Consider the following 27,336-nt stretch of genomic DNA (forward strand, 5'->3'; position numbering starts at 1 on the left):
TAACAATTGTCTAAACAGAGTTTATAATTATGGGATTGGTTAACATCGCACAATGATAACATTCCATATTGTAATTATCTACAGGAAAATGTATCAATCAGTTTAGTTTCCTTGATTAATTGCATATATTTGGGAGCCTTGTACAGAATAATGCAAGTCTTGATAAGCTATGATTGAAATGAAATATTTTGAATGCTGCGTCCTTCTGTCGACCTATGTGTATTATATGACTATTGAGGCACCTGGCTTGTCACTAGTATCTATTAATAAAGATACTTGGCGAATATAGATTTAATTGATAACACAATTTTTTTTACAAATATAAATTTTATTCCTAGATGACTCCAACATCACCAATATTGTATTCCTAGATGACTCCAACATCACCACTTCAATATTGTATTCCTAGATGACTCAAACATCACCCCTTCAATATTGTATTCCTAGATGACTCCAACATCACCACTTCAATATTGTACTCCTTGCTCTTCTTGCTCTAAAGGGACCTAAACAAATGGGCAAATAGTTGTTGCCCCGCAGTCCCCCACCCCATGTACGTATAAACTACTTATTGTATAAAATACTGACGTTAATTTAGAAAAGAAGATGATTACGTCATACGCGTCATGCATCTGCCAAGTCTCGGGCTCAGTCAACCCATTCCATGCTCTAATAGCACTAGGGAAGAAGGAGTACAGTAACAGTTCTGATTATAAAAAGTTTACCTTGACCTCAGCGTAGCTTTTGAAACACACTAAAAAAAAAATAAATGTAATTATTGCGAGTAGAACTTGTGCGCACATTGCGATGAAAGATGGAAAGAAACAGGAAATACTAAAATGTGCTTGGAATAGATCGATGCGCCTCTAGTTTTGGCTTAATGCTACAGTTCATTGTTTGTGTTTTACAGAAAGAAACTGATGTAAGTGTTTAGATGGAGACATAAGGTCAAGATAGACTTTAGAAAAATGTTTTTTTAAAATGTTTTGATTTATTTTTTTTGACTTTAGATTTGACTTTAGACTTGACTTTAGACTTGACTTTAGATTTGACTTTAGACTTGAGTTTGACTTGTTAGACATGAATTAGACTTGACTTTTGACTTGAGTTCGACTTGTTAGACTTGACTTTAGACTTGACTTTAGACTTGACTTTAGACTTGACTTTAGACTTGACTTTAGACTTGACTTTAGACTTGACTTTAGACTTGAGTTAGACTTGAAATTAGTCTTGAGTTAGACTTGAAATTAGTCTTGAGTTAGACTTGACATTAAAGTTGACATTAGACTTGAGTTCGACTTGTTAGACTTGAATTAGACAATAGACTTGACATTAGACGACATTAGACGACATTAGACTTGACATTAGACGACATTAGACTTGACATTAGACGACATTAGACTTGAGTTAGACTTGAAAATAGACTTGAGTTAGACTTGAAAATAGACTTGAGTAAGACTTGACTTTACACTTGACATTAGACGACATTAGACTTGACATTAAACTTAAGTAAGACTTGACTTTAGACTTGACTTTAGACTTGGCTTTAGACTTGACTTTAGACTTGACTTTAGACTTGACTTTAGACTTGACTCTAGACATGTCTTTAGAATTTACTTTAGACTTTACTTTAGACTTGAGTTAGACTTGAGTTAGATTTGACTTTAGACTTAACCAAATGACTGATTAATTATAACGTATTAAAATGCCTCACAGTCTTCTGTTGCAGGTCACACTCCTTGAAGCCATCCAATCGTTTTTTAGGCCTTACCCGTGTCTGTCTTCTGGCTTAGTGCACTGTAAGTTCATAAATGAAAGTTACATTGCTGATTAGCTAACTTATTTTAATGAAAAACCATCATTCGTCCTTCATCAGACGCGTATTCATCGTCCAAAGTTACCTAAAAAAATAATGTTTGTTTGTATGCACATTTAATGTTTAATAGAATTTATCTTCACATTACAGCGTCCGCGACTTTTATCCAAAATAACTGAGAAGAAACTATCATTCATATTGCAACTGAGAAGTAGGACAAAACGTCAATGTTGTCCAGTGACGCCAAATCTACGGCCTGCGGGTCCTATCCTGCCCTATCCGCCTCCTGGAAACTTCTGCTCCTAGTGTTTTACTGAAGCCGCAGACGCTCGTTCCACTGGAAAGTTTGGACACACCTCTCTGGTTGTTGTCACTACCTGGAACACTTTGATTCCAAGTGTAATTGGCTTACACAGTAACTTCCATTGAGTTGAATGACTACACAGAAACCAAAGTCAACATTCTATCACACAATTTGTGTCTTTATCCAATTCAACAGAATCTGACACATTTTGAAGGTATAAATGAATAGACTTCATCAACTTAATGATTGCAAATGAAAGCTGCTTTTCTTTCTTGTCTAAGCAAGTCGAACACATCCTTAACAGACGTATGCTATTAAAGTGAAATTGTGAACTCTGTAACTGAAGTAGAATGATTTCACCAGCTCACTGGTTGACTTATACATTCATGTCGGCTTTGATTCACTTATTTCACCCCTACAGCTAATTTCGAGAATCATAATATTGAAATATTATTGAAATGGAATTAATGCTTGATTTAATAAACCCAATGCTGGAGATTGTAAGCCCCATTGTTGAATTTGTAAGTCCGGTGTTTGGGCTTGTCAACCCATTTCTTGATTTTATAAGGCCAGCGTTAAGGCTCTTGGTGCCAGTTTTCGATTTCTTCAAGCCTGTGTTTCGCTTTGCTAGTGTAATGCTAGACACTTTGAGCCCAGTTTATGACTTGATAACGCCTCTGTTTGACCACGTCAGGCCGGCACTCGACTGGGTCGCCCCGGCTCTCGATTCGATGAGCCCATTGATTGAGTCGATCACCCCATCAATTAATATGCTAAGCTTCGCCTATGACATGGTGAACATGGTGTATAACATGACACGTATAACCATTGATCTCCTGAGGCCAGCATATGATTTGATTAGCTGAGGGCCACGCCTCGCAACCTATGAGAAACAAACTAAGTTAAAAATAAGCGCCGACACAATTCTACCTGTCTTTCTTCATATTGAATGTGTTTGAAGTTTTGTTCTCAAAATGCATTTACCGTGCGCCCTTCATTCTGTTGGCGTCTTTTTTTCTGAACTAAAACTAAGAGCATTAAATTCAGGCCCCTGAGCTGGACGACATCCAAAGACGATTAAGTCTGGTACAGACTTACCTGTGATACGTGTGCCTTGAATGTTTGAAGTATCTTTATGCAAATTTGTCTTCACCTTTTTTAAAAATTTGATCTGTGCTCCTTTTATTACGATTTAAAAATTATCTGTGTTTCACGCACCACAAGGAAGTCTAACACCTGGCTGAGAATGCAGGACATTCATCTTCAGACCCCCTAGCTGTCCTAGTCTTAGGCTTGCGAATGTACCCTCAGATCCCCAAGCTGGATTAGTAATGCTTGCGAATGTACCCTCAGACCCCCTTCCCAGCTGGTTTAGAGAGGCTTGTGAATGTACCTTTCCTTATCCTACAGGGAGAGTCGCAAATAAAATGGTGAGAAGCACTTGCTAATAACATTCACATTGACTGACAGATATAATAAGGATCTATTCAAACTTCTTTTTATCTTACAATACATTTGAAGGAAATGTTTGCTTACGTTCTGACTAACACAGACTTAAGTGCCGACACATCTTTTAGAATTAAGATCAAAGTGTCAAGAATGGTAAGAGAGAGAATCTAAATTGTAAAAAAAATTCTTCCTTACACTGTTATTGTCATGGGGGAGGTAATGAAAAGAAAACGTTCCTTTTTCGTTCGTATAACCCTTTCAGCCCACTAGAGATATAACCTTTTAGCCCACTAGAGATATAACCTGTCAGCCCACTAGAGATATAACATTTAGTACCTTGCAGGCTTTCAATAGTATTCTGTCAAAACTTTGAGGAGGTCGCTAGAGAAACTTTTGTTTCAAAAAGATGTCTGTCCTCAAACAGTGAGTTATTGCCCGTGGGAACTTACTCTATCACGAAGTAAAACTTCTAAAATTACAACCTGAAAGTCTGAAAGTCATGTTGACGTCAAAACATTGAGACCTTAGTTCACGTCTCCCAAAGTAAACGACTAAGCGTTATATCATACTATTTTTTTTAAAGCTCTGTCAGTCTGTCTGATTTTTCCCACACCCATTATCGGATAAACTTGAAATTTGCACAATATTCATTGGTGAAGACAATACATGAATCAATAAGAAAATAATTTGTTAATTAATTATTTGTAGTTAAATAATTATTGTTTAATAAAAAAAGAAATAACCTCTACATTATTGAGATATGTGGTTGTAACTGCGGAGTTCTTCCCCTTAGATAAGCTTTTTTTTTTTTCTTCTTTTGACATTCCTAAACTTTTATTCTTTAGTCCGCCTTTTCAGTAATGTATGACTGATATTTTGTCATGAAATGTTCTCTTTTTGTAGTCTGGTTGTCTTTTGTTTATTATCTCCTGTTTATACGTAAAATGTTTGATGATTGTTTAAGTGTCTTCCTATCTCGATGAATTGAGATTTCTTCATCGATAACAATGACGCTTTATAGAAATGTAATTATGTACTCTTTACATTGTATAGAGAAAACAAAAGTATGGAATGTTTTGATTTTTTTGTGTTTATTTTTAGGTTTACGCTTCATACATATATCATCTAAAATTCATTGTTTTTTACAAGTATTCATTGTAAATTCTGTTGCTTGTACATTAAATGAATACTTGTTTGTGTTTGTGTGTTTCTTTAAGAGTAGCGATAGTCAACTGATTTAAAAGGGAGCTAACCTTTGTCTTTACTTTTATAATTGTTGAAATGATGAGAGGATGTATTGTTCTGGTGCAAACACATAAGATAAGGCAAGATAAGATAAGGCAAGATAAGATAAGGCAAGATAAGATAAGGCAAGATAAGATAATTTGATTGGTCCAAACAAATGGAAATTGTTACCTCAGCGTTACTACTATAACAATAACAACGTAGACTCAAACACGAGCAACATTAACACAGACTCACACACACACACACTAACAGAACCAGCGCTTTATGAATGGACCTCATTCACCAATCGTAAACAAACAACATTTAGCCACGTGGTGCTCTATCTCTTCTATATAACTTGCGATCTAATGTTTAATTCATGAGGGTTGTCACGTGACAGTTTGTTTCGTTGTTTTCTCCATAAGATCACGTGACTAAATGTTGTTTGTTTACGATTGGTGAATGAGGCCCATTGGATTTCTATGCACTTCTCGGTGACGACAAATAACCTTGGAACACCCTGACTGAAGGTGGGATAACTCTCACTTTGTTTTGAATTATTTCTAGATCTAGAAACTAGTTTAGGTTTTGAATGTTACATTAAAAATAATGTTTTTTTTTTAAAAGACAGAACAGTCTACAGAGCAGTTGAAGTAACATTAGGAATGTAGGATTCTCTTTGATGATGAATAACAAACAAACATGTTTTGTTCCAATAGTTATTTTCACTAGCCTACAATAATCGGTAATAAGTAAAGCAAGTAAGCAAAGTAATGGTATCGTCTTCAGACATTTCTCTGGGGACTCATCCTGTTTCTATGGCCGACTGGTTAACAAGGATGACATGTGGCCAGCACAACGACCAACCACCTTTACTTTCCTAAAGTAGGTCAGTTACCCATTTGAGTTAGGTGGACTCAAGGGCGTCCGATATATCCCAAAGTTCAAATGGCAGTCCTCACCAGGATTCCAACTCGAAACATCTTAGTTCGGAAACCAAGCGTTTTACCACTCGGCCACCAAGACCTGATCAGAAGTAAGACCGAAAAAAAAAACAACCAACAAATATATGAACAAGAAATAAGGCAATCTTGTGAATGACTCTAAAACCTAATAATTCAGACTCATACGACAAACAACCAGACAAACTTCATGCACAAAATAATGACGCCTTAAAAAAAAAGCGAAGTTCAAGAAACGATCCAAACTATCCCAGATCGTCTGGAGGCCAACAGTTGTCAGGTCGAGTTAACCAGGTGTAGACATCTTCATAACTATGTTGTGGAGTTTGTGTGTGGACTGCTTTACACAGAGTACATGACAAGTTGTCGTTTGGTTGGTACTTTTCATACCTAGACGTTAAAGAGACATGTGTTATAAATAATCATATAGTCAAAACAATTCTGCTTGTGATACTTGAAGCGTGTGCGTACTGAACATAGCCTCTAGTTATCTAATTGTTGCAATGATTTAACATTATCATTTCAACAAATGAAAAAAAAATCAGACAAAAAATTAGATAACTAGAAAAAAAAGTAAATAAAAAGCCAGTCTCTTTATTAAGTGAAACAATTCGCTCTTTTATTTCTAAAAGTCGGTCTAGAGTTACCCTACGAAAGAAAAAGAGGGGGGGGGGGAGAACAAGTAGTATTCACCCGTCACAAAATAGCAGGGCCGGACTTAACCGTTGTGACCAAGACTCTTTTCTATTTCTACCCCACGTAGTTTTAGCGGCGAAACAAGAGGGGTGGGGGGGGGGGGGGAGGAGAACATGTAATCTACTCTGTATTCACCCGTCACTAAATAGCAGGGCCGGACTCAACCGTTGTGAGGCCCTATGCGAAACGGATTTGGCGGGGCCAAGTTTGGGTAGGGATACGGATAATAGGTGAAAATTAAAAATTTGTATTAGAAAATAAATTCGTCTTTGCATTTTATTCATTCTTTACTACCTACAGAATTACTGAATTACTTTACGAGCCTTGCGTGTAGCGAAGCCATACAGTATATCATAAAAATTCTGTTTTCTACATAGATCACGCTCAATAGCAAGAATTACCAAATGTTTTTATCTATATTCGAGAATTGTTGACCTCAAGTAATTCTTCAATAGTTTGAGGCTCGAGAAGCTTTTTTTACCAGATTCCACAATTACGGGTATTGCATAATGCCATTTTTTTTTCATCGTGCGTAGGATTGGCGTTTTCCGTATTGAATGACACCCAAAATGACAATTTATTGTCTATATATTTCAAGAGATTTTTTTTTGAGTTTTCAAAAGATTTTAATAATTTCCTGAGATTTCGAGGACTTTTTCGTATATTTTGCAATTTCAGGAGATTTCAAGGAGCTCCTGGTAAATCAGGAGGCTGCGGGAATTCTGTTATAAGTTATAAAATGGTTTAATTTAATAATTTACACCTAGAATTTGCGCGTGTTCTTTGAAAGTGCGGGGCCCACTGCGGTCGTATAGGTTGCATTGGCTTAAGGTAGGCCCTGCAAAATAACGGCGTATGCTACGCCGTGGGTCGACCAGTACATTTTAAAAGAATACTTAGGGGTTGTTTTTCACTTGAAAACAAACTGAATAACCTATTATCGAAAATGTGATTTCTAAATCTTTTGGCAAGAAAAATAAATGTAATATGTCAGAAGAGTTCTTTCAGTAATCATTTGGCGTTGGTGAAAGAAGAAGTGTTTTTTTTTCAAAATAGCTTTTTCTAGTTTCTTCGATCTAAACGTGACAGAAAAAGAGCTCTATTTACGCTTGTATTTATCTTAAAGTGTTAGGTCACTTAAAGTGTGAGTGACACTATTTCCACCTGAATTTAGCGTGAGGACTAACCTAGTTTTCGTCTTCAACATAGTCAAGTATTTGTCTCTGTCGCGCGCCAGCTCGTGAAGATAATTCCCAAGATGCTCCGGGCTTCGAAAGTCTTTGGAGTTGATGTAAAAACCGCTAGGCAGCATCTTTGTGTAATTAGCTCCGCCCCTGACAACAGGAATAACGTCAGTGTCAGGAAACAGGTTGAAGAATTTCTCAGAAAGATATTCACGGCAGAAGGAGTTTTCAAAAGACAAGTAGAATCTAAGATGAAAACAAATAGAAGAACAAATATTTAAAGGTTTAGATGAAAACAAATAGAAGAACAAATATTTAAAGGTTTAGATGAAAACCATCAAAATAACAAATAGGCTATGGCTCTCAGAACAAGGTGCTGCAGTTTCCCATGAAGTGTTTTTTTTTTCGGAAATTGAATGCTCGTTGTTTCTCTGTGCCTTAAACATGTTTGTTGACCGAATGCTTTTACAAACTCAACTCACTCTGTCTGTCTGGTAAAAAGATTGAACAGTTTATTTCTCCCATACCCATTCTCGGATCCAGTAAAGACTTTGCACGATTATTCATTGGCAAAGACAAGATATGAATCAATTTAAAAATTAACTAATTAGTCAAATAATTATTGTCAATCAATTATTTTGTTTAAAATTAATTGATCATTCTGTATTCACACACACACACACACACACACACACACACACACACACACACACACACACACACACACACACACACACACACACACACACACACACACACACACACACACACACACACACACACACACACACACACACACACACACACACACACACACACACACACACACACACACACACACACACATATATATATATATATATATATATATATATATATATATATATATATATATATATATATATATATATATATGGCTAAATATGTTGGGTTTTGTCCTCTTCAATAATTGTTCAAGATATTTCTTTCACCGCCATTATCGTATCAAATTGAAACTTTTATTATGGTTCCAAAATAAAATATAAATCAATTAAGAAAAAGCCAATGAGTTGATTAATTATTGATAATGTTAGACACCTTATTTATATAGGTTAGTTATTTTAGTTATTTAGCGACGCACCATAGTAGACGCATATTGAACGGGACTAGTGACGTTTGGGATATGTTGGGTTAGAGACCGAAAAATCAGTTAGCGATAGAACATTCCAGGGTAACGACGTGTTTAGTGACAGAGACTTCTACTGTGGCCTTTTATCATAATAAACCCATGTACAAGTGTTCATCAGTGTTGACTACATCTCTTCACTAGTTATAATCGATGTGCCAGTTCTTGTTTGACTTGTTGTTCAACTGCACGTAATACACCCGAACAATTACACCCAAACGACTGCAGAGTAATTGGTTGACTTCAAGACAGCCTGAACTAGCAACATCACAGTGGCGACCCCCGACGCCCGAAGCCCGGATTAACCGAACCTCGAAGCCGAACATCGTACCGGACCTCGAAGCAAAACGTTTACTCAGGTGAGGGTCGTGCACTCGAAGATATAAGATTTCATTTGAGTACGGCTGAACACAACATCAGCGCAGAGTGACTTTGTTCTAGATCTACATGTTCTTGATCGTACGTTCAACGAGCCGTTAACTCAGGGTGACCTTCGTCAGGACCGTAATCATCGTAACGTCTGGTCTACTTAACCAGTATAGTATCAAAGCCTGATCTTCATATGCTGAATCGACCTACAACCAGAGAAACCGTTCATTCATAACGGGTGAGAGATCGTTAGTGAACCTGTTGGACATATTTTTTCTTCGTCATAGAATCCACATTGAGTATCAAGTTTTACCTCGTCAGTTTCGAGAAGGACAGTTTGCCCGCTGTCAGAAGTATTGTGAGTACTACAAGTTTGGTAGCTAACTAAATCGAAATCGCTCTGTCGTCTTACCCTTGGAGAGATTCTTGTGGAGCAGTTTGCTCATTGAACCGGTTGCTTGCCACGTTTATAACGGTCACTGTGTTTAACCTTTGGAAGGTTAGTAAAGTTGTATGTATCATTACTGAACATTGATTTATCTAGTATTCGTTGGTCTAGACGATATCTAGACGTGCTGATATTGTTGTGGAAACAGCTACATCCACTTAATTTCGTTGAAAACCGTTAATCGTCTAACGGAACGTCGTCGGAGGTGACCTTGGTTTCACGTAGTCTACATTGGACAGTTTGGTCTAGTGAAGCAGAGTACAACAGCAAACTTCGTCGTACTACCAGAGTAGCAGCAGAAGCAGTGAACTATTTTAGAAAACCGTTATTCGTCAGCCCAGATCAAGTCATCGTCAAGAAAGCCGTTATTCGTCAGCCCAGATCAAGTCATCGTCAAGAAATTCGTTATTCGTCAGTCGTCCAGATCAAGTTGCCGTCAAGAGACTGTTATTTGTCAGTAGTCGTCTACACAAGTCAAGTCGTCGCCAGAAGAACCGTTAACCTATTCGTCAGTAACTGTGTACACAAAGTCGTCGGAACTACACATACGGTCATCAACAGTCGCCGAAGGAACTGAAACATTTTGCTGTGGCATATCAGGACATCTGTGGCATTACGTGGGATACTGGTAGCACCGGAGAACAGAGTCAGAACTGGAAGAGAGGCAGTGGAATTTGTTGTGATCTAGCATATTCGGGAGTCCGAACAAAGGGATCTTTCTTATCAAAAGCTAAGTGCCATTTTTCTTATTAGTATATGTTTAGATTGCCCTTAGAAATAGATTTTGTCTAAATTTGGTATGTTAGCCTGAGTAAATTCAGGTGGTGCTGAAGCCTTAAACCCGTTCGGGGTAAAGACATAATTTAGATGAAAAGCTATATTATACGTTTAGGGTTGTAATTTGTTTTGTTTGTGTAAACGTCATATCCGTTGTTGCCTGGTTACTTCGTGACGTTATCATTGTGTGCCATATTGTCATATCCCAACCCATAGCGATAGTCTCATTTTAATTATTTCATTTGTTTATATTATTTTAAATTATTTATTTTTATTAATTTAATTAGATCTGTATTTTTTTTTCACTTAATGATAGAAAGTGCGGGTAGGATTCTTTTACTGTGAATCAGACTAAAATAATTTTAGTTTGAGCGGTTAAAATCAATTATGATTTTGCCATGAGAATAATGCCGAAACTGGCTATGTAGTCAAACACTGTCGTCTGGCTAAATTTAGATCTGCAAATTGTTGTACATCTCTTTGGTACAATTAAATCATCTAGACTCTAATTTGAAATATTATTAATTGAAAGAAGGTAGTACATTCTAGATATACAGTAACTTACGTTTATCGAACAAGTTAAGCTCATTCGCCGACATTTTTTATGTTTGAATTTGTGTATCTCCGTAAAAATTAGACCTAGAAAAAAACTGATTGTATCTGTGAACTCCTCATCCACTTTTCTTAAAAAGTAGTTATGTTTTATTCTATTACTACTCATAGTTAAACTTATATTTGATGTTAAAATGGGTCAGGTTGATGATTTCAAAAGCTTAAATTATCGAACACTTTTTTAGCTTTATCTTATCTTATCGAACATATTAGGAACTTATCGAACACACGAGAAGTATGGTGTTTTAAAAGTGTTATAATCTTAAAATTTTGTGAAAAGTATGGTGTTTCAAAAGTGTTATAATCTATATTTTTTTTTATTTATATCATTTTCTTTTTACGCCATGTCAAGAAAGACAGATTTTTAGTCATTTTCAAATGGTCCACATCGAAGGAATCTATCACTGATCAGCTCTGCTTAGAAACTGACGGTGCTAAGCCCAGTAACGCATTACCGTAGTACTTATTTAGGTCTAAGCTATTTTGAGACATAAGGCCATTAATAAATTAAATCCAGATATTATTTATTTGAGGGAGAGCCTAATAAGCTTTAAATTTGGTAGCCAATAGATAATCGCGCCCTCCCCAAGTCATTGCAGGACACAACAGTTTAATTGGTTGACCTAAAAACGAAACATACGGTACGCGGCCCTACGTAACTAGCCGCCGATCTAGCACGCTCAGTGTATGTAACAGCCCAAAAGTCAGTGCTAGATATTTTTCGATCTGGGCGGGGTGCTGAAAAGCTATGGTAGCTTGCAAGCTGTGTTACCTATAGATGTAGATAAATCCGCCCTCCCTAAACCACCTGGTTAACCAAAAAAAAAAAAAAACGTATTTTAGAGCACGCTTAGTATTTGTCACACACACGCACAAACAACATATCTATATATACTACGTATCTATCATGCCTAGTGTTTGTGACCTAATTAGCGGCTTGACCGTAGGTTCTCGACTGATGGCTCCTCCCCCTTTCCCCTCAACATTGTTCTTACTACAACTTGAACAATGTTTTGGGGCTGTGTTGATGGCCTGGTTTACACCTGTGTGTTGGGCTGTCACTGACCATTTTTTTTTTTGTTGTGTGTTAGTCTGGTGGCTGCGTTTGGATTGAGTCTTGAAATTTACGTTGTTACTTTGCACTGAAAAAGTGTGAATGTTGGAGAGTGGAAGCGCGGGTAATAGGAGGTGTAGGCAGAATAGGAGAGTGGTTAAATGCGTTATTGTTATTATTTTGTGTATTTGTGATGTTTCAAAGGAGTGTCTTTGTAGCGCATTATGAGCTTTATCATACTTTATGGCAAATATTTTATAGACTCGGCGCCACACGTCTAGATCGAGGAGCACAACTGACTCTATGTATTTGAGGCTGACGTCACATTCTAATGGTCGATCAATTATTGATGATCTCTGGATACAGTGTCTTGACTGTTTCTCTCCCCCACCCCCCGACCTTTTTTTTTTACCTGCCCAAGACATTTTTATTTCAAAATACCATATCTGCATTCTATACCTCCCCCTTTGCCCTTTCGTTTTATTAATATCTCTTCACATCAAGTACATGCGCTAGGTATTGGTATTTATAACACATAATTCAGAAGTTAATAGAATCGGGCAAATTCAGAAGTTAATAGAATGGGGCATCTGAAAAAGAAACAACAACTGAATACATTCCACAACTGAATACACTCTATTTCTTCCCATGGTTGGTTATAGATGCCATTGGCATCAAGCTATAATATATAATATATGTGTCATAAAATCAAGCTTTTAAAATGGGTACAATTAGTGCATATCGATGTAAATCTATTTACTTAAAAAAATATAGCACATTTACGGTAAACCACAAATAGCTGATACAAATTGTAACATATGATTTATTTATATCTGTACTTTGCATTACATTATTTTAAAAAATAACAATTAAAAAATATATAATTTAAATATTTTGTCTTCTTTGGGTTATATCCCTTTGATGTTTATTTTTAACATTAAAATGGCGTTCGATATCTTACGAAGCTAAGATTGCTTATATAAAAACTGCTATTATCGAACACCCCCTTTTTAAACCTCAATTTTCATGTTTAGGTAACAAAGGACACTTTCAAATAAATAGTTGTAAATATTTCTCAGCCTAATTAGAAGCGTATTATATAGTTTTTTTGAGCTGAAGCGTCATAAGCATTAAAAAATACCCTTAACCCGAGACTCACTCCACTCTTCCCAAGAGGTCAAAAAATGTGAAATTTTTATACCAATATTACCAATGCACTTTGAATATAAGTAAAAAAATGATCCTCGGGTGAAAATGAAACTAATTATAACTTAACTATCAAGAAATGGACGATGCACAATAAGAATGGACTAGTTTCTTTATAATCATCGAAATAAAGGAGAATTTTAAAAAATACAATGGGGTGTTCGATAAGTACCTTAAAACGAAGGTGTTCGATAGATGTAAGTTACTCTATATATCTTGTTGAAGATATATTTGACACTCACTGTATACACATATTTATTTCGCATGGTTAAATAGAACCATAAGTTCTGGATCTAGATCTATCTTATCTACTCTAGACAGTCTTAGAGTCTACTGAGTACTCTAGACATTTCAGTCACATCAAATTTTAAAATTGATCATAGTTATTCATACTAGATCTAAAAGTCATAGTGCTCTTGATAACTATAGATCTAAATTGTATTATTATACATACTATAATATACTAGATTTTAATTTGTGTGATACTAGATCTAATATACAGATTTGAATATAACCACAATAACTCAGACTAGATTTACACATTTACTAAATCTATAGATAGAGACATAACATTTAAAACTTATATAAAAGTTTGAAAAAACTTAAAAATAAAATAAGTTTAAAGTATAGCCATAACTAATATAGGCTAAGTACAAATATATATAAAATAACATACAATGGCTACATCATCATATGTGGACCTTAAGGAGGTTAAGGAAACAGCTATGCAGGATGGAAAGGCCATGGAGTTAAAAGGAAAGGACTTAGCAGCTTATGTACAGCAAGTTGTGAGGGAAGAAACGGAACGTCAAAGACAGAAAGAAGAGATAGAAAGGCAAGACAAAGAAAGAGAAAAAATTAGAGAACATGAAGCTAAAATGGAGAAGATGAGATTGGATGCAGCACAAGCCAGAGCTCAAACTGAACAAGGAAATAACTCAAATAATTATACCACACAAAGAGACAACCATAATTCACAAACATGGCTAAAGAGAAAGATACAAAGTTTTGATGAACAGAAGGATGACATTGGTGATTTTCTGAAAAGATATGAGGCAAAAATGTCTACATTTAATATGCCTGAAGAGGAATGGTCTGAAATACTGATAGACTTTGTTCATGGTCAAGCTCTAACAATATGTCAAAATCATGACCATCATATTGATGATAGCTATCAAGTTTTAAAAAGAGAATTATTGAATGCATATGGTCATAATGCTACAACTTTTAGAAAGAAATATTTTGACAATATACCATCATTAGAAATAGAACCCCAAACTACCATTAATATGGAAAAGGATTTTTTCAATAAGTGGGTAAAATTAGAAAAAGTGAATAACTCTTATGAAGGATTAAAAAATTTTATTCTAGTGGACAACTTTGTAAATAAATGTGATCCTCAGTTACAATCTTTTATTAAAGAAAGAAACCCAAAAACTATAGATGAAATAACAGAAATAATGAGAGTATACAAAAATGCCTATCCAAATAAACCATTTTCTGATAGAGATAAGAGCAAAGTAGATTTAATAGGATACACCAAAGAAAATGTTGATAGAAGTAGAAATAGAAACAGATCAAATAGTGGAAATAGAAAATATAATGAAATAACCTGTTTTAAATGTCAAGGAAAAGGTCATATAGCAGCTAACTGTAGAAGAGGGAATAGCAGGTCTGGAAGTAGAAATAGATACAATGAACAAAATAACAGTAGATATAGGAGTAGAGATAGGAATGACAGGGGAAATTATAGAAATAGGAGTTACAGTAGGGAATACAAAAATAAAGGTACAGATAGGGTATATTTCATGGAAGGAAATAGGAACAATTTTGCAGTGTACCCAGGGTTTGTAGATAGAATTCCGGTGGAATTAATCAGGGATTCAGGCTGTAACACTTTAGCAGTAAAAACTAAATTTGTCAAACCTCATTGGTATAAAGGGTTTACTAAGAAAGTAGAATTAGCAGATGGCACCGTAAGGGAATTTAAAGCTATAAGGGTATATATTGAAACCCCATTTTTCACTGGTTATTGTGATGGCATTGCAATACCAGAAATGAGATATGATATGTTAGTAGGAAACATAAAAGGAGTTAAAGAATGTTCAAGAAAAGAATTAGAAGACTGGCAAAACAAATACAAAAACATAAGACAAAATCATGAAAACATAGAAACACAAAATATAACAAGTATGGTAATAACAAGATCAATGGATAAAAAAGATGAGAAACAGGAAAATACAATAAATATAATAAGTAAGGATGAAGAAAAAGAAACCAGTAATGTAATACAAATAGAAAATACAGATGTTAAGGAAAGAGAGATAGAAAATGAAACACAAAATAGTCTTGAAACACAAATATTTCAAAGTGAAAAAGAAACAACACCCACATTTGCATTAGAACAAATGAATGACAATATTATTGGGAAAATTTATTCAAGAATATCAGATAAAAACAATAATAATCCAATGGAGAAATTTTGTATAGAGAATAAAATATTGTTTAGACAAACAAGTAATGATAACAAGAAAATAAAACAACTTGTCTTACCACAGAAATATTGGAAAGATGTTTTAATCATGACACATGATAATAATTTAGCAGCACATAGGGGAGTAAAGAAATGTTATAGGAATTTGTCAAAACAAGTATTTTGGCCCAAAATGAAAGCAACAATAAACAAATACATAAACTCATGTGACATATGTCAAAAGAGATCTAACAAAAGCCTAGTGAATAAAGCACCCATTCAAGAAATGGATGAACCTACAAAACCATTTCAGAAAGTATCTATTGATTTAATAGGTCCTTTAATTCAAACTGAAAATAATAACAAATACATTTTAACAGTAATAGACATGTTTAGTAGATATCCAGAGGCAATCCCATTATCAAATACAAGTGCAGAGAATATCATTAATGCCATAACTCAAAAAGTAATTACAAGACATGGTATACCTAAAATTATATTGAGTGATCAGGGATCTCAGTTTAAGTCAGAACAATTTAAGAAATGGACTAAACAATACAATATACAGCACATATACTCTTCGGTTTACCACCCGGAGAGTAACGGTTTATGTGAACGATATGGTGGTTCATTAAAAAGATCACTAACAAAGATAATTCAGAATAATCAGAACAAGTGGGATCATTACATTAACTATGTACTATTTGCTCATAGAAACAACATCCATGAAGCAACACAATTTTCACCATATGAAATAATACATGGAGGAAAACCCAGAGATGAATTAGATGTTTTTAAAGAAAATCTAATAGGCAATGAGAATAAATTAAATAATGACAGTGAAACAACAATCACAACAGAATTGAAAGAAATATGGACTCAAGCATATAACAACAATAAGAAGTACAAACAAAGTGCTCATGAGAATCTAAATAAGAAAAGACAATTGAAAACACTAGAAGTAGGAAACAATGTATTAATATTAATAAATGACCTGAAAAATAAAATTGGTAAACAATGGAAAGGTCCATTTAAGGTGATAAAACAAATTAATGATGTGAATTATCAAATTGAAATAAATGGGAAAATTAAAACATATCACATAAATAATTTGAAACTGTATCATGATAGAGAAGATGAGTTGATACAAAACATTCAGGAGGAAATAGAAAATAACTTTTCAGAAAGAGAAGAATGCTTGATGATAATAACAAATGAAAATCATAATGAAAATGATATTAAGGAAATACCTGTAATAGAAACAAAAGAGAATCAAACTTGGCAAAAGATTAATCTTAATAATTTAACTAAGGAAAAGTCAAAAGATATAACTAAAATAATACAGGAATACAAAGAAATTTTTTCCAGTATACCAGGAAAAACTAATATTATTAAACATGACATTAAAGTAACAGACACAAAACCTATCAAGCTTAAGCCATATAGAATACCGCTACATTTACAAGACAAAGTAAAGAAAGAAATAGACAATTTACTAGAATCAGGTATAATTGAGCCATCAACATCTCCTTATGCTTCACCAATTGTGATAGCCAAAAAGAAGAATGGAGATATAAGGTTATGTATTGATTATAGGAAACTTAACAACATCACAGAATTTGACCCATATCCAATGCCAAATATAGAGGATATTTTACATAAATTAAATGGAGCAAAATTTTTTACTAAATTAGATTTAACTAAAGGTTATTGGCAAATACCTTTAACAGAAAATGCAAAACCTTACACAGCATTTGTAACACCATATGGTATTTTTCAATGGAATTATATGAGTTTTGGATTAGTAAATGCACCTGCCACATTTAATAGAATGATGAACATGATAATTGGAAACAAAGAAAATGTTATTTGCTATTTGGATGACATATGTATTTTTAATAATAGTTGGGAGGAACATTTGGTAGATGTAAAAGAAGTGTTCAAAATAATAAAAGAAAGTGGACTTACAATTCAAGCAGAAAAAGTAGAAATAGGATTGGAGGAAATAATTTTCTTAGGACATAAAGTAAATAACAACATGATTAGCCCTATTGAAGATAACATAAAGAAAGTACTTAATATTGAAATACCTACAACAAAAAGACAAATTAAAAGTATATTGGGAATAGTAAATTATTACAGAAAGTTTATAAAGAACTTAGCAGAAATAGTGAATCCATTAAATGACTTACTTAAAAAAGGAAAACCTCAAAAAGTAGTTTGTAATGAGGAATGTGTGAAAGCTATTGACAGAATTAAAGATGTTTTTAGTCATGAACTAATATTAAGACTACCTGATAAAGACAAAATATTTTATGTCACAACTGATGCATCTGGTAATGCTATTGGTGGTTGTTTAATGCAGAACTATGATAACTTACATCCTATATTATATGTAAGCAGAAAATTGTCAGAGGCAGAAAAAAAATATAGTGTCATTGAAAGAGAAGCCTTAGCTGTAATATGGGTAATTACTAAGCTAGAGAGCTATCTAATAGGAAGGAAATTTATATTATTAACTGATCATAAACCTATTCAGTATATACAGCAAAAGAGCATGAAAAACAGTCGTGTTTATAGATGGTTCTTAGCACTACAGGAATATAAATTTGAAGTGAAAGCTATTAGTGGATCTGTGAATATTGTAGCTGATTTATTGTCTAGAATGACATTGAAGTGAAATAATTTTGTAAATAAACTATGATTATATTGAGTATGTAATATATATTAATATATTGACACCATTTATATGTTATGGAAAAGGGAGATAAGTAAATTTGATGTTAAGCATTTAAAAGTAAGTATGGATATTTTTTTTTTTTTTTGTGTGAATCATTTCATATATCATTGACGAAAGTTAGTTCTATGGAAAAGGGTGAGTATAAAAGAAAAATGGACAAAAGCACATAAAAGGGTGGTAAGAAAAAATTTATTGAATGTGTAAATAAAGTTTATAATTGTTTTTTTTTTTGAAATATTGTATTTTATCAGATTACTACCAGTAAAGAACATTTGAGATGTGTAGGACATACCCATAAGATGCCACATTTTTCTCCATGATGAATTGTGTACCAAAGAAGATGATTTTGGAATGTTATGAACTGTTATGAACATTGACATGAATATGAGGAACTGTCAAGATGAAGATGTCAAGATGAAGAGATCAAGATTTTATGTTTGTGGTCTTCCCCTTAAATTGAAAATGCCCTTGTAAGACTTGACAGTAGTGGAAAAATATTGACATATTTTTTTTTCAAGGGGGGGAGGAATCTGTTAGACACCTTATTTATATAGGTTAGTTATTTTAGTTATTTAGCGACGCACCATAGTAGACGCATATTGAACGGGACTAGTGACGTTTGGGATATGTTGGGTTAGAGACCGAAAAATCAGTTAGCGATAGAACATTCCAGGGTAACGACGTGTTTAGTGACAGAGACTTCTACTGTGGCCTTTTATCATAATAAACCCATGTACAAGTGTTCATCAGTGTTGACTACATCTCTTCACTAGTTATAATCGATGTGCCAGTTCTTGTTTGACTTGTTGTTCAACTGCACGTAATACACCCGAACAATTACACCCAAACGACTGCAGAGTAATTGGTTGACTTCAAGACAGCCTGAACTAGCAACATCACAATAATTAATAATTTGTTTAGTCTCGAAAAAGGGAAACAACTTCTACTTTCTTTAGAGATATAGTTGTAAGTGCGGAGTTCTTTACTTAGATAAGCTTTGTTTTTTTTTTAATGATTTTTTAAAATATTTTGCTTGTTCATTTTCCAAAACAAAGACATTCTTTCGGTGCTAAACAAAAGCACAGGATGTTCGTCCCTTGCGGTTATACCTTGAATGCTCATACTACAGTTTTTAACGTTTGTTGTCTACTTTCTTTTTTTTTTTGTGTGTAATTTTATTTTTTGCTTCTTGTGTCCCCGAACAATTTGCACTAGGCAGCAGAAGAAGACATGATTGATCTTTGGTCTCGCTGCTCAGTCATTTGTAGGGTGGCAACTTTGACATAATTAATCAAATAATTATCTTGTAATATAAACAGCTGAGCAAGCAAAGATTTATTTTGTAAATTGATAAAAGAAAATGAACTTTTTGCTAGTTCTATTAACACTATAACAATTTATCCATTTATAAAACGCAATTCACGTAATATTGTAAGAAGTATTTACTGACTTTTAGTCACAAGATATTTGGAGACATTAAAACTAAAATTACTGAATATATAGTAATCAGATATAAGAGCTGTAAAGACGCACTCTAGGTGACTGCCACTGCCAGTGAACGCGCAATTGTGAAGACATTAATTAAAAGCGAGACTGTAGCTTAGATATAGATAAACAGACAGTTGAGGCTAGGCTTTCATAGGAGCAACATCTTTGTTATAGTGACTGAGGCTAGACTGTTCCTGTTCTGAATTAACATTAACATTCATATTTGATCTACACCCGTTGATTTACTTTATTGTATATGTCTTGACGACCCTAAGGCAGTTTGCTACACCCTGGCAGAACCTTGTTGATGTCCAAGGGCTGAGCCGAAGGCTCTTCGAGCCCTAAGTTTGAAAAAAAACCTGTTTGGACGCCAAACAGTAAAAAAAAAAAAAAAAACTGTGTGAACACAGTTCTGTTTGGGAGAGACCCTAGACAATGCCTATGTAAAGCATTGCTGTTTCCAATGCCTTTGGCCCCCGACGCATGCTTGGCTGCACATGGCCGAAGGCCGAGGACACCGGGAGCCTCCGCCATTTTCCTTCGTTGTACCAAGCTAACTGTGCGGGACCCGCCATTTATGTAACGGTCCCTTTGAGGAACAGCGCATGGATGTGTGACAGGTTTGTGGGGACTTTTTCGCAACCCCGCCCGTGCAATGGGTAGACTCTCTTCTACCCGTGGGCATCCCCACGGGAGTCTTGTGTTGCTACCCATTTAGCCTAACCACTTCCTCTAATGGTCGTTTCCACACCAGCGCCACGATGAGGCAGAGTAGCGTGCTCGCGCCCTGGCAGAACCTTGTTGATGTCTAAGGGCTGAGTCGAAGGCTCTTCGAGCCCAAAGTTTGAAAAAAACCTGCTTGGACGCCAAACAGTAAAAAAAAACTGTGTGAACACACAGTTCTGTTTGGGAGAGACCCTAGACAATGCCTATGTAAAGCATTGCTGTTGACCGATGCGTTTGGCCCCCAACGCGTGGGCTAGACACGGCCGAAGGCCGAGAATACACCGGGATCTTCTGCCATTTTCCTTCAATGTACCAAGCTAACTGTGCAATGAGTGGACTCTCGTCTACCCGTGGGCATCCCCACGGGAGTCCTGTGTTGTTACCCATTTAGCCTAGCCACTTCCTCTAATGGCCGTTTCCACGCGAGCGCCACGATGAGGCAGGGCAACGTGCTCGCGCCTGGCAGAACCTTCGACGCCGATGGGACCCCAAACTGTATCGGCACTGCCGTTCCTTTGGATACATCAGCTGCGTGGCGACATCGTTCCGACCAAGCTAATGCCCATTTCCATTTCCGTGAGATGATCCATAGTCGCTTCGCGACTGAAGGAAGCCATATATATGTCTTGATCTGTAAATCTGTTAATAAGAGTAATACTACTCGTACAGAAACACTCAATCAATGTTCTGATCATCACAAACTCTACAGACCCAGATAAGGCATATTACAGAGTGTATTTAAAGTCTTAGCCAATAATGATCAAGATGCGAGGTCATCACTACTTAAAGCGATTACTCACGGGATAGCATAAGAAGGCATCGATACTCAAAATAACTTGCTAAATTGTGATTACAACATAGTATTTGAATGCGTCGATACTCGAAGAACTTACTAACTTGTAGTCACGTGATAGCATGTTGAGACATGCGTCCTTGCTGCCTCCCATGTCGTAGCCTTTGGCCCCGCAGCTGTAGTTACCGCACTTCCCAAAGATGTGAACATTGACCTTGCTGGCCATCCTCCGGACAAAGTCTTCTCGTCTGGAGCTGGTGTTACAATGGCTGACAAACCAGGCCACGTCAAATTGTTTGTTTTGGTAAATTTTGTCTGTGGAGAAAGAAATGGGGGTGTTACGTAAATATCCCACGGGCATCACATGACTTCCGCAATGCTCATTATATGGAACCAATATATATCTAGTTATCTAGTGACTTCCGACGTTCTGACAAGGGCAAGCACTTTAAAAACCTATGTAGTCAATATATTCAATAAGTCTTCGCTTAAAGGTAATAGCATATATTTATTTACAAATACAAGTTGAGCGTCTATTGCGTAATAGTTCATTGGAATGTATATTTAAAAGTAAAAGTAGAGTTACCCTTTCAGATCTTGTAATCTATTGGGTAGATGATGTAAAGGTCATCTGTTAACGAGGGTGTCATGTGTCCAGCACAACGACCAACGCTTTTACTTTTCCCCAACTAATGTCAAGTAGCCATTAGAGCTGGGTAGACTCAGGCGCCCAAAGATTCCAAATAAAAAAATCTCAGTCTTAACCAGGATTCGAACCCTCAGTTCGGAAGCCAAGCCCCCATGCCTCCATATTCCGAAGAGACAGTCAAAACTAATGTGTTTATTTAGAAAAGCAACATATTTGTTTGTTTTGTTTGTTTTAATTGTTTTAGATGTTTCGTATTATCTTTCAGAATTGAAGATAACTAACCAATCCCCTCCCCCAGGACGGCGGGAAATGGTGGCGCGCAGGTTTTGAACCCGGGATTATCGAGACAACAGTCCAGAATTATGACGTATGAGTTAGATACATGAAGAAACCGCATATCTCGAAAGTTATATATAAGAGCTGCACATTAGTCTCCACTGCCCACAGTTTGCAACGTCACAGGTCAGTATTGAGGCCCACTATACATATTGGTCTTGGTTTGAGGACAGTCCCGTTTTACTGACTGTTTCATTCATCTAAATATCTACGTGTTGCGTCTGTCTCTATTGAAATTCACCTTTGTCATAGAAAGTTCCACAAACTTGAAACTGATGTACCACACCAGTGACAATGTCCTTTTAGACGAAAGAGATATTGCTTTGTTGAATGCATAGCGCAAGATCTGGACACATATTAAGAAGATTTTAAGGGGACATTCAATTAAGACGTCCTAAAAGAATAACAACAAAGTAAAAATCTAGATGCTCTTTTCTTGAGCTCCTCTTGTCTTATTACTTACAGACGCTCCTTCAAATTTTGTCATATCAGTATCCACGTGTTAATATAGGCTTAGTCAATTGCTAATGGTTTATATTTTACAAAATAATTTCAAAGTGAAAGTTTTTACCATAATTCTTATCGGGAGGAACACGAGCTCGCAATCCACCATAAAAGGAAACAAATGTTGAGTCATTGAAGTAGGTCCTAGTCCAGTTGAACTGACCACGGAGAGACGGCCGCTTCAGTTCCAGAAATCTTTTGTCGGTAAGGGGTTCTCTTGTGTACATTAGCCATCTGTCCAGAGGGAAACAAATTGTTATTGGGGAGGATTTTTACACACACTAAGCAGTTATCTTCTCTTTGTTTGAATATTGTTTTACGAAGCTTATATCAACTCACTCTACCTGTCTGTCCGGTAAAAAGTTTGTACACGTTATTTCTCACACACCCAATTTCGGATCAAGTTGATATTTTGCATAAGTATTTCTTGTAACTGACAAAACAAGAATCAATATAAAAAAAACCGATTGGTAAAAGAACACTTTTACTTATTTATTAGTAAGCTTAATTTCAATTGCTATCAAAACATACGACAATCATAGAGCATTTCTCCTATTTCCGTAGGAAATTAGGATTCTGTATGTGTCACCTACTTTTGGGATGTTGGGCTGAGAGGCGAAAAACCACTCGTCCACCTACAATAGAGGCACGAGTTCAAGGCCCGACTCAAAGTGACCTGTGTTTGCTGAGCACATAAAGGCAGCATGGAGGTCTTCTCCCTCATACCCCCTCACCTAATATGAGCAACCGTTAATTTTGAATTATACATGGGTCAAGGTTAATAGTGTTAAATCTGTCAAAGGTAATGGTTACTATTAAATTTGGGCCAAGGTAAATTGCTAATAATAAATCTAGTACAAAAGTTTCACTAATGTAAAAAAAATATCTATTCACTATAAATCTAGAATTAAATACATGTTGCATTCTCGGGCCTTGTTAGAATAAGCAGAAAGACACTATATAGATTACAACATTGAAACAAAACGTGTTTTCGTATTTTCTTATCTACTGGTTTACATTTGGCCGGTGGGTCGTTTGGGCACACTGACATTTTTTAACAAAGCGCCGTTTATCATGAGAAGGTTTGCCTCTGATGGGTCGGACGTCTGGGCGCAGCGGTCGTACTCGCATCCCTGGAAGTTAAAGCGGAAATGGTTGCCTGGTCTAGGGTTGTAGTCCATTATCTTCATGATCTTCCTATAGGGTGTGAACTTCAAATTGAATGAACTGACCTGGGCACTGTTGACAAAGTAGTAGTCCAATTAGTGATTGAATAGATTGTTATAGATTTAGCTTAAACTATATAGTATCACAGCCAAAGAGCAGCAACTCTGAATTTGGAGACAACACAAAAAAAAGTATTATCTCCCCATCCAGCGCGCGTGTGCACACACACACACACACACGCGCAAGCGCGCGCAGTATTTTCGTAGCTTCATTCGCTCGCGTCTTTCTGCAATATGAAAGGAATTATATAGCGCAAAGGCAGAGGCGGCCGTGCCCGAGGGCCCTGGGCGAGTGTCATATCAAGGACACGAATATTTGTACGATGGGCTGAAGACGACAAACGATTCTCTTTATCGCGGGGTAACTCTAAAGAGCAGGGCTTGAGCAGCTGCCCCACTCACCACCCCATTAGGCCACCTCTGAGTAGAGCACTATTAAATAGATTTCACAATTAGAAACTATAAAATAATACATAGTGTTAGGTAACATAAGTGTCAAGGTCAAAGAGTTTTAATTGTATAAATAATAAACATGTTTACATTTCGAGAAACAATAGTAATTTTCCGATAGAACTAAAAAAATAGTCAAAGGAGTTAATAATACAAAAAAGATCTTTCAAATTGATTTTTCTTGTTCCTTCTTGTCTATTGGAGAAGCGAATGGTTTAGAAGAGAAATAAATCAACTGGATCAGTTAGTTTCATGTTAAGTCTGATTTAGTGAAATTATTAAAATCAAATCCTATTGTTATTAGTGTATCGTCTTGAGACATCTACTTCAGGAATCAAACTGCTTAACGATCAAATATGTTCTCTCTAGTACCAGTGACGGGAGACGGGTTCGGCAATATCCTGTATCTCATAACCCTCCACCCGGGGGCCAAAAAAAAAAAAGAAAACAACTCTTATCTGAGATGTACACTAACTACTGATGAGGATCATGTCTTACCGAAGAGAAACAAATCCGTTCAAGTATAACTCTTTGTCTCACCTTTCTAGAAGACCCAAAATCCGTCGGAACCAGCTGAAAAGAGGCTATGACCGATCTCCGAGGAGTGAACCTGCCGCCCTGTGTGCCAATCGGCGCAGGAGGACCCAAGTCTAAGTAAGTAAGCAAAAAGCGATTTGCTTCGAATATGGTTTCTATGATGATATCGGTTTTGTAATGACAATTATTTACCTTAAAAGTCCGTCAGATTCATTCTTTTGATACGCTGTAGTCCTGTTGTGCACACGTTTATCCTGGGATCTTAAACTCCACCTTTGGCCAACGAGAACTATCACCTGTAATGTTACAAGGTAGACCAGACAAAAATGGAGTCTCTTGATACGCACTTTATTAAATATCATTTTACGAGAGCTACCTCCACTTGTCCTGTCAACTCGTCCGGTTAAATCGCCGGTAACTCGTCCACTGATTTGTCCGGTCCACTTGTTCTGTTAACTCGGCCGATGAACACGTCCGGTCAACTTGTCCCGTCAACTGGTCCGATAAACTCTGTCACTCAATTCGTCCTGAAACTCGTCCGGTCAGCTCGTCAGTTCAACACGTCCGGTCAGCTCGTCAGTTCAACACGTCCGGTCAGCTCGTCAGTTCAACACGTGAGATCAGCTCGCCAGTTCAACACGTGAAGTCAGCTCGTCAGTTCAACACGTCCGGTCATCTCGCTCCGCCGACTCGTCCGGCTGAATAGTATTCTTATTCATCTTGTCAGGCTAGACCAGAGACCTGTCGCCTCGCTTTCGTTCGGTCTAGATGTATAGTGATAACAAAGTTTTCAATGGCGGATCGAACAACTCGGCCTAAACTTTAACGACCATTCACTTTGACGTTTATGATGTGTTAAAATATGGACGCTATATTTAACGACTTCTATCACGGATATAAATTTTTTAATCACGCTCACTTCTGAGTCCGTGAGCCAGGCACTAATAATAAAGTTCAAGCAGAACCCTAACGAAGTGAAATCAATATTTTTGATTTCTTGTTTTGTTGGTTTTTGTTTCATTTTTTTAAACAATACTTTTCAAAATGTCAAATGCTATGGTCAGAGGTTCGATTGCACCAGCGCCAGGGCGGCCGCTACCAGTGGGGTAGATAGGGTGGGGGGAGGAAGGGGGAAATTTTGAAAATCCCGCACTTGAGAGGGGCCTCAAATGAGTGTTTTTTTACATTTAAAATTAAATATTGCGCAAAATTCAGGGGCCCCAAAGAAGTCATGTCCCCGGGCCCTCAAACAATGGAAAATTCCTAGCTACGCCCCTGGCCGCTACCTATTGTGCAATGTATGCATTGCTCCAGGCGGCTAAATTTAGGGGACAACTAAAACATTTTTCCAAGGTTACCTTGTCTTTTAAATTTTTAGTTAAATAAAATAAAAAAAATGATTACTTTAAAATTTTAACATTTTCTATACATTTTAATGATTCCATTCTCCTTTGAAAACAAAACACAACACTATGAGTATATTATTAAACAATTTTTTCGTAACAAAACCAACAAAAATAGAGAAGCGCACGCGATGGATTCTCCTGGGATTTCTATTGGCGGCAACACGTTTCTGGCTTGAATGTTCACGGGCTGTTTCTAATGTGTTTCTTTTGTATGACGCTTACAGAAATAGATCAGTACACACTTTTTATCGTTACGTACTTACCACATAACATGATTTACTGTTTAGTCGACGAACGCCCCGCCCCGTAAGTAGTAATTGAGTGGTCAATTTTAAAAAGATTTTCACTTTATTTGAAATGGCTGTTAGTTAAACGTAAAATATTTTTGAGTGATTCTGTCTCCGAAGACAACGGATGCGCCCAGATGGTTCACTGGTGATTATAAATATAAATATTTAATATTAATAATAACGGTATATAAATGCATTGTATTGTTAGTGTTTTTGTAAACAAAAATAGTGCAGACTTAGTCGACTGTATTATGTGAATATATAATTCGTTATTATAAAGAGACAGAATTATTGGTTAGTGTTTTGTGCATATTTGACATTAATTTTGTATAGAAAAACAAAAACTGAAAGAAGAAATTTTTTATCTGGTGTATCGACAATAAAAGCTATAAAATTAAAATGGAAGACCAGACACAATTGAAAGAATCAGTAAACACTTTCTTATAGCT

At 36.0% G+C, this 27,336-nt stretch overlaps 1 protein-coding gene and 2 long non-coding RNA genes across 6 annotated transcripts in view; 2 read left to right on the top strand and 1 right to left on the bottom strand.

The window, feature by feature from the left end:
- Nucleotides 1-768: 768 nt before the first annotated feature.
- Nucleotides 769-27,336, top strand: part of LOC129927219 (uncharacterized) — a 28,205-nt gene continuing 1,637 nt past the window's right edge. The window contains exons 1-3 of one of the 3 annotated variants that reach the window (XR_008778833.1): nucleotides 769-922; nucleotides 1,717-1,799; nucleotides 22,404-22,600. This is a non-coding gene — a long non-coding RNA (uncharacterized LOC129927219). Of the gene's footprint in view, nucleotides 923-1,376; nucleotides 1,800-1,966; nucleotides 4,672-22,403; nucleotides 22,601-27,336 lie in introns of those variants that run through there. The other 2 variants (XR_008778831.1, XR_008778832.1) reach the window with 2 other exon arrangements.
- On the bottom strand, nucleotides 5,867-25,974 carry LOC106070692 (glycoprotein 3-alpha-L-fucosyltransferase A-like). Of its 2 annotated transcripts, XM_056034838.1 has the most exons (7): nucleotides 25,568-25,973; nucleotides 25,384-25,487; nucleotides 23,996-24,217; nucleotides 23,046-23,212; nucleotides 21,594-21,804; nucleotides 7,642-7,884; nucleotides 5,867-6,148 (listed from the first exon to the last, which is right to left on the bottom strand). In XM_056034838.1, exons 3-7 carry the CDS (start codon nucleotides 24,166-24,168, stop codon nucleotides 6,004-6,006), a joined length of 939 nt encoding a protein of 312 aa, XP_055890813.1. In that variant the 5' UTR covers nucleotides 24,169-24,217; nucleotides 25,384-25,487; nucleotides 25,568-25,973; the 3' UTR covers nucleotides 5,867-6,003. The 2 variants fall into 2 exon arrangements, with proteins under 2 accessions (XP_055890813.1, XP_055890812.1); XM_056034837.1 differs by having other exon boundaries at nucleotides 25,384-25,974.
- Nucleotides 8,709-19,226, top strand: LOC129927218 (uncharacterized). Its single transcript, XR_008778830.1, has 2 exons — nucleotides 8,709-10,932; nucleotides 18,734-19,226. It is a non-coding gene; the product is annotated as an uncharacterized LOC129927218 (long non-coding RNA).

Source organism: Biomphalaria glabrata, chromosome 7 (assembly GCF_947242115.1).
Source record: "Biomphalaria glabrata chromosome 7, xgBioGlab47.1, whole genome shotgun sequence".
Taxonomy (NCBI): domain Eukaryota; kingdom Metazoa; phylum Mollusca; class Gastropoda; family Planorbidae; genus Biomphalaria; species Biomphalaria glabrata.

Bases quoted from the DNA above. Each gene is read 5' to 3' on its own strand.
- LOC106070692 (XM_056034837.1), bottom strand. From the start codon at position 25,553: ATGATATTTAATAAAGTGCGTATCAAGAGACTCCATTTTTGTCTGGTC. The intron at 23,213-23,995 runs GTAAACCAGTAG...CCCTCTGGACAG, and splicing joins AAACGACCCACCGGCCAAAT to ATGGCTAATGTACACAAGAG. The intron at 6,149-7,641 runs GTTAGTCCTCAC...TTTAACGTCTAG, and splicing joins ATGTTGAAGACGAAAACTAG to GTATGAAAAGTACCAACCAA.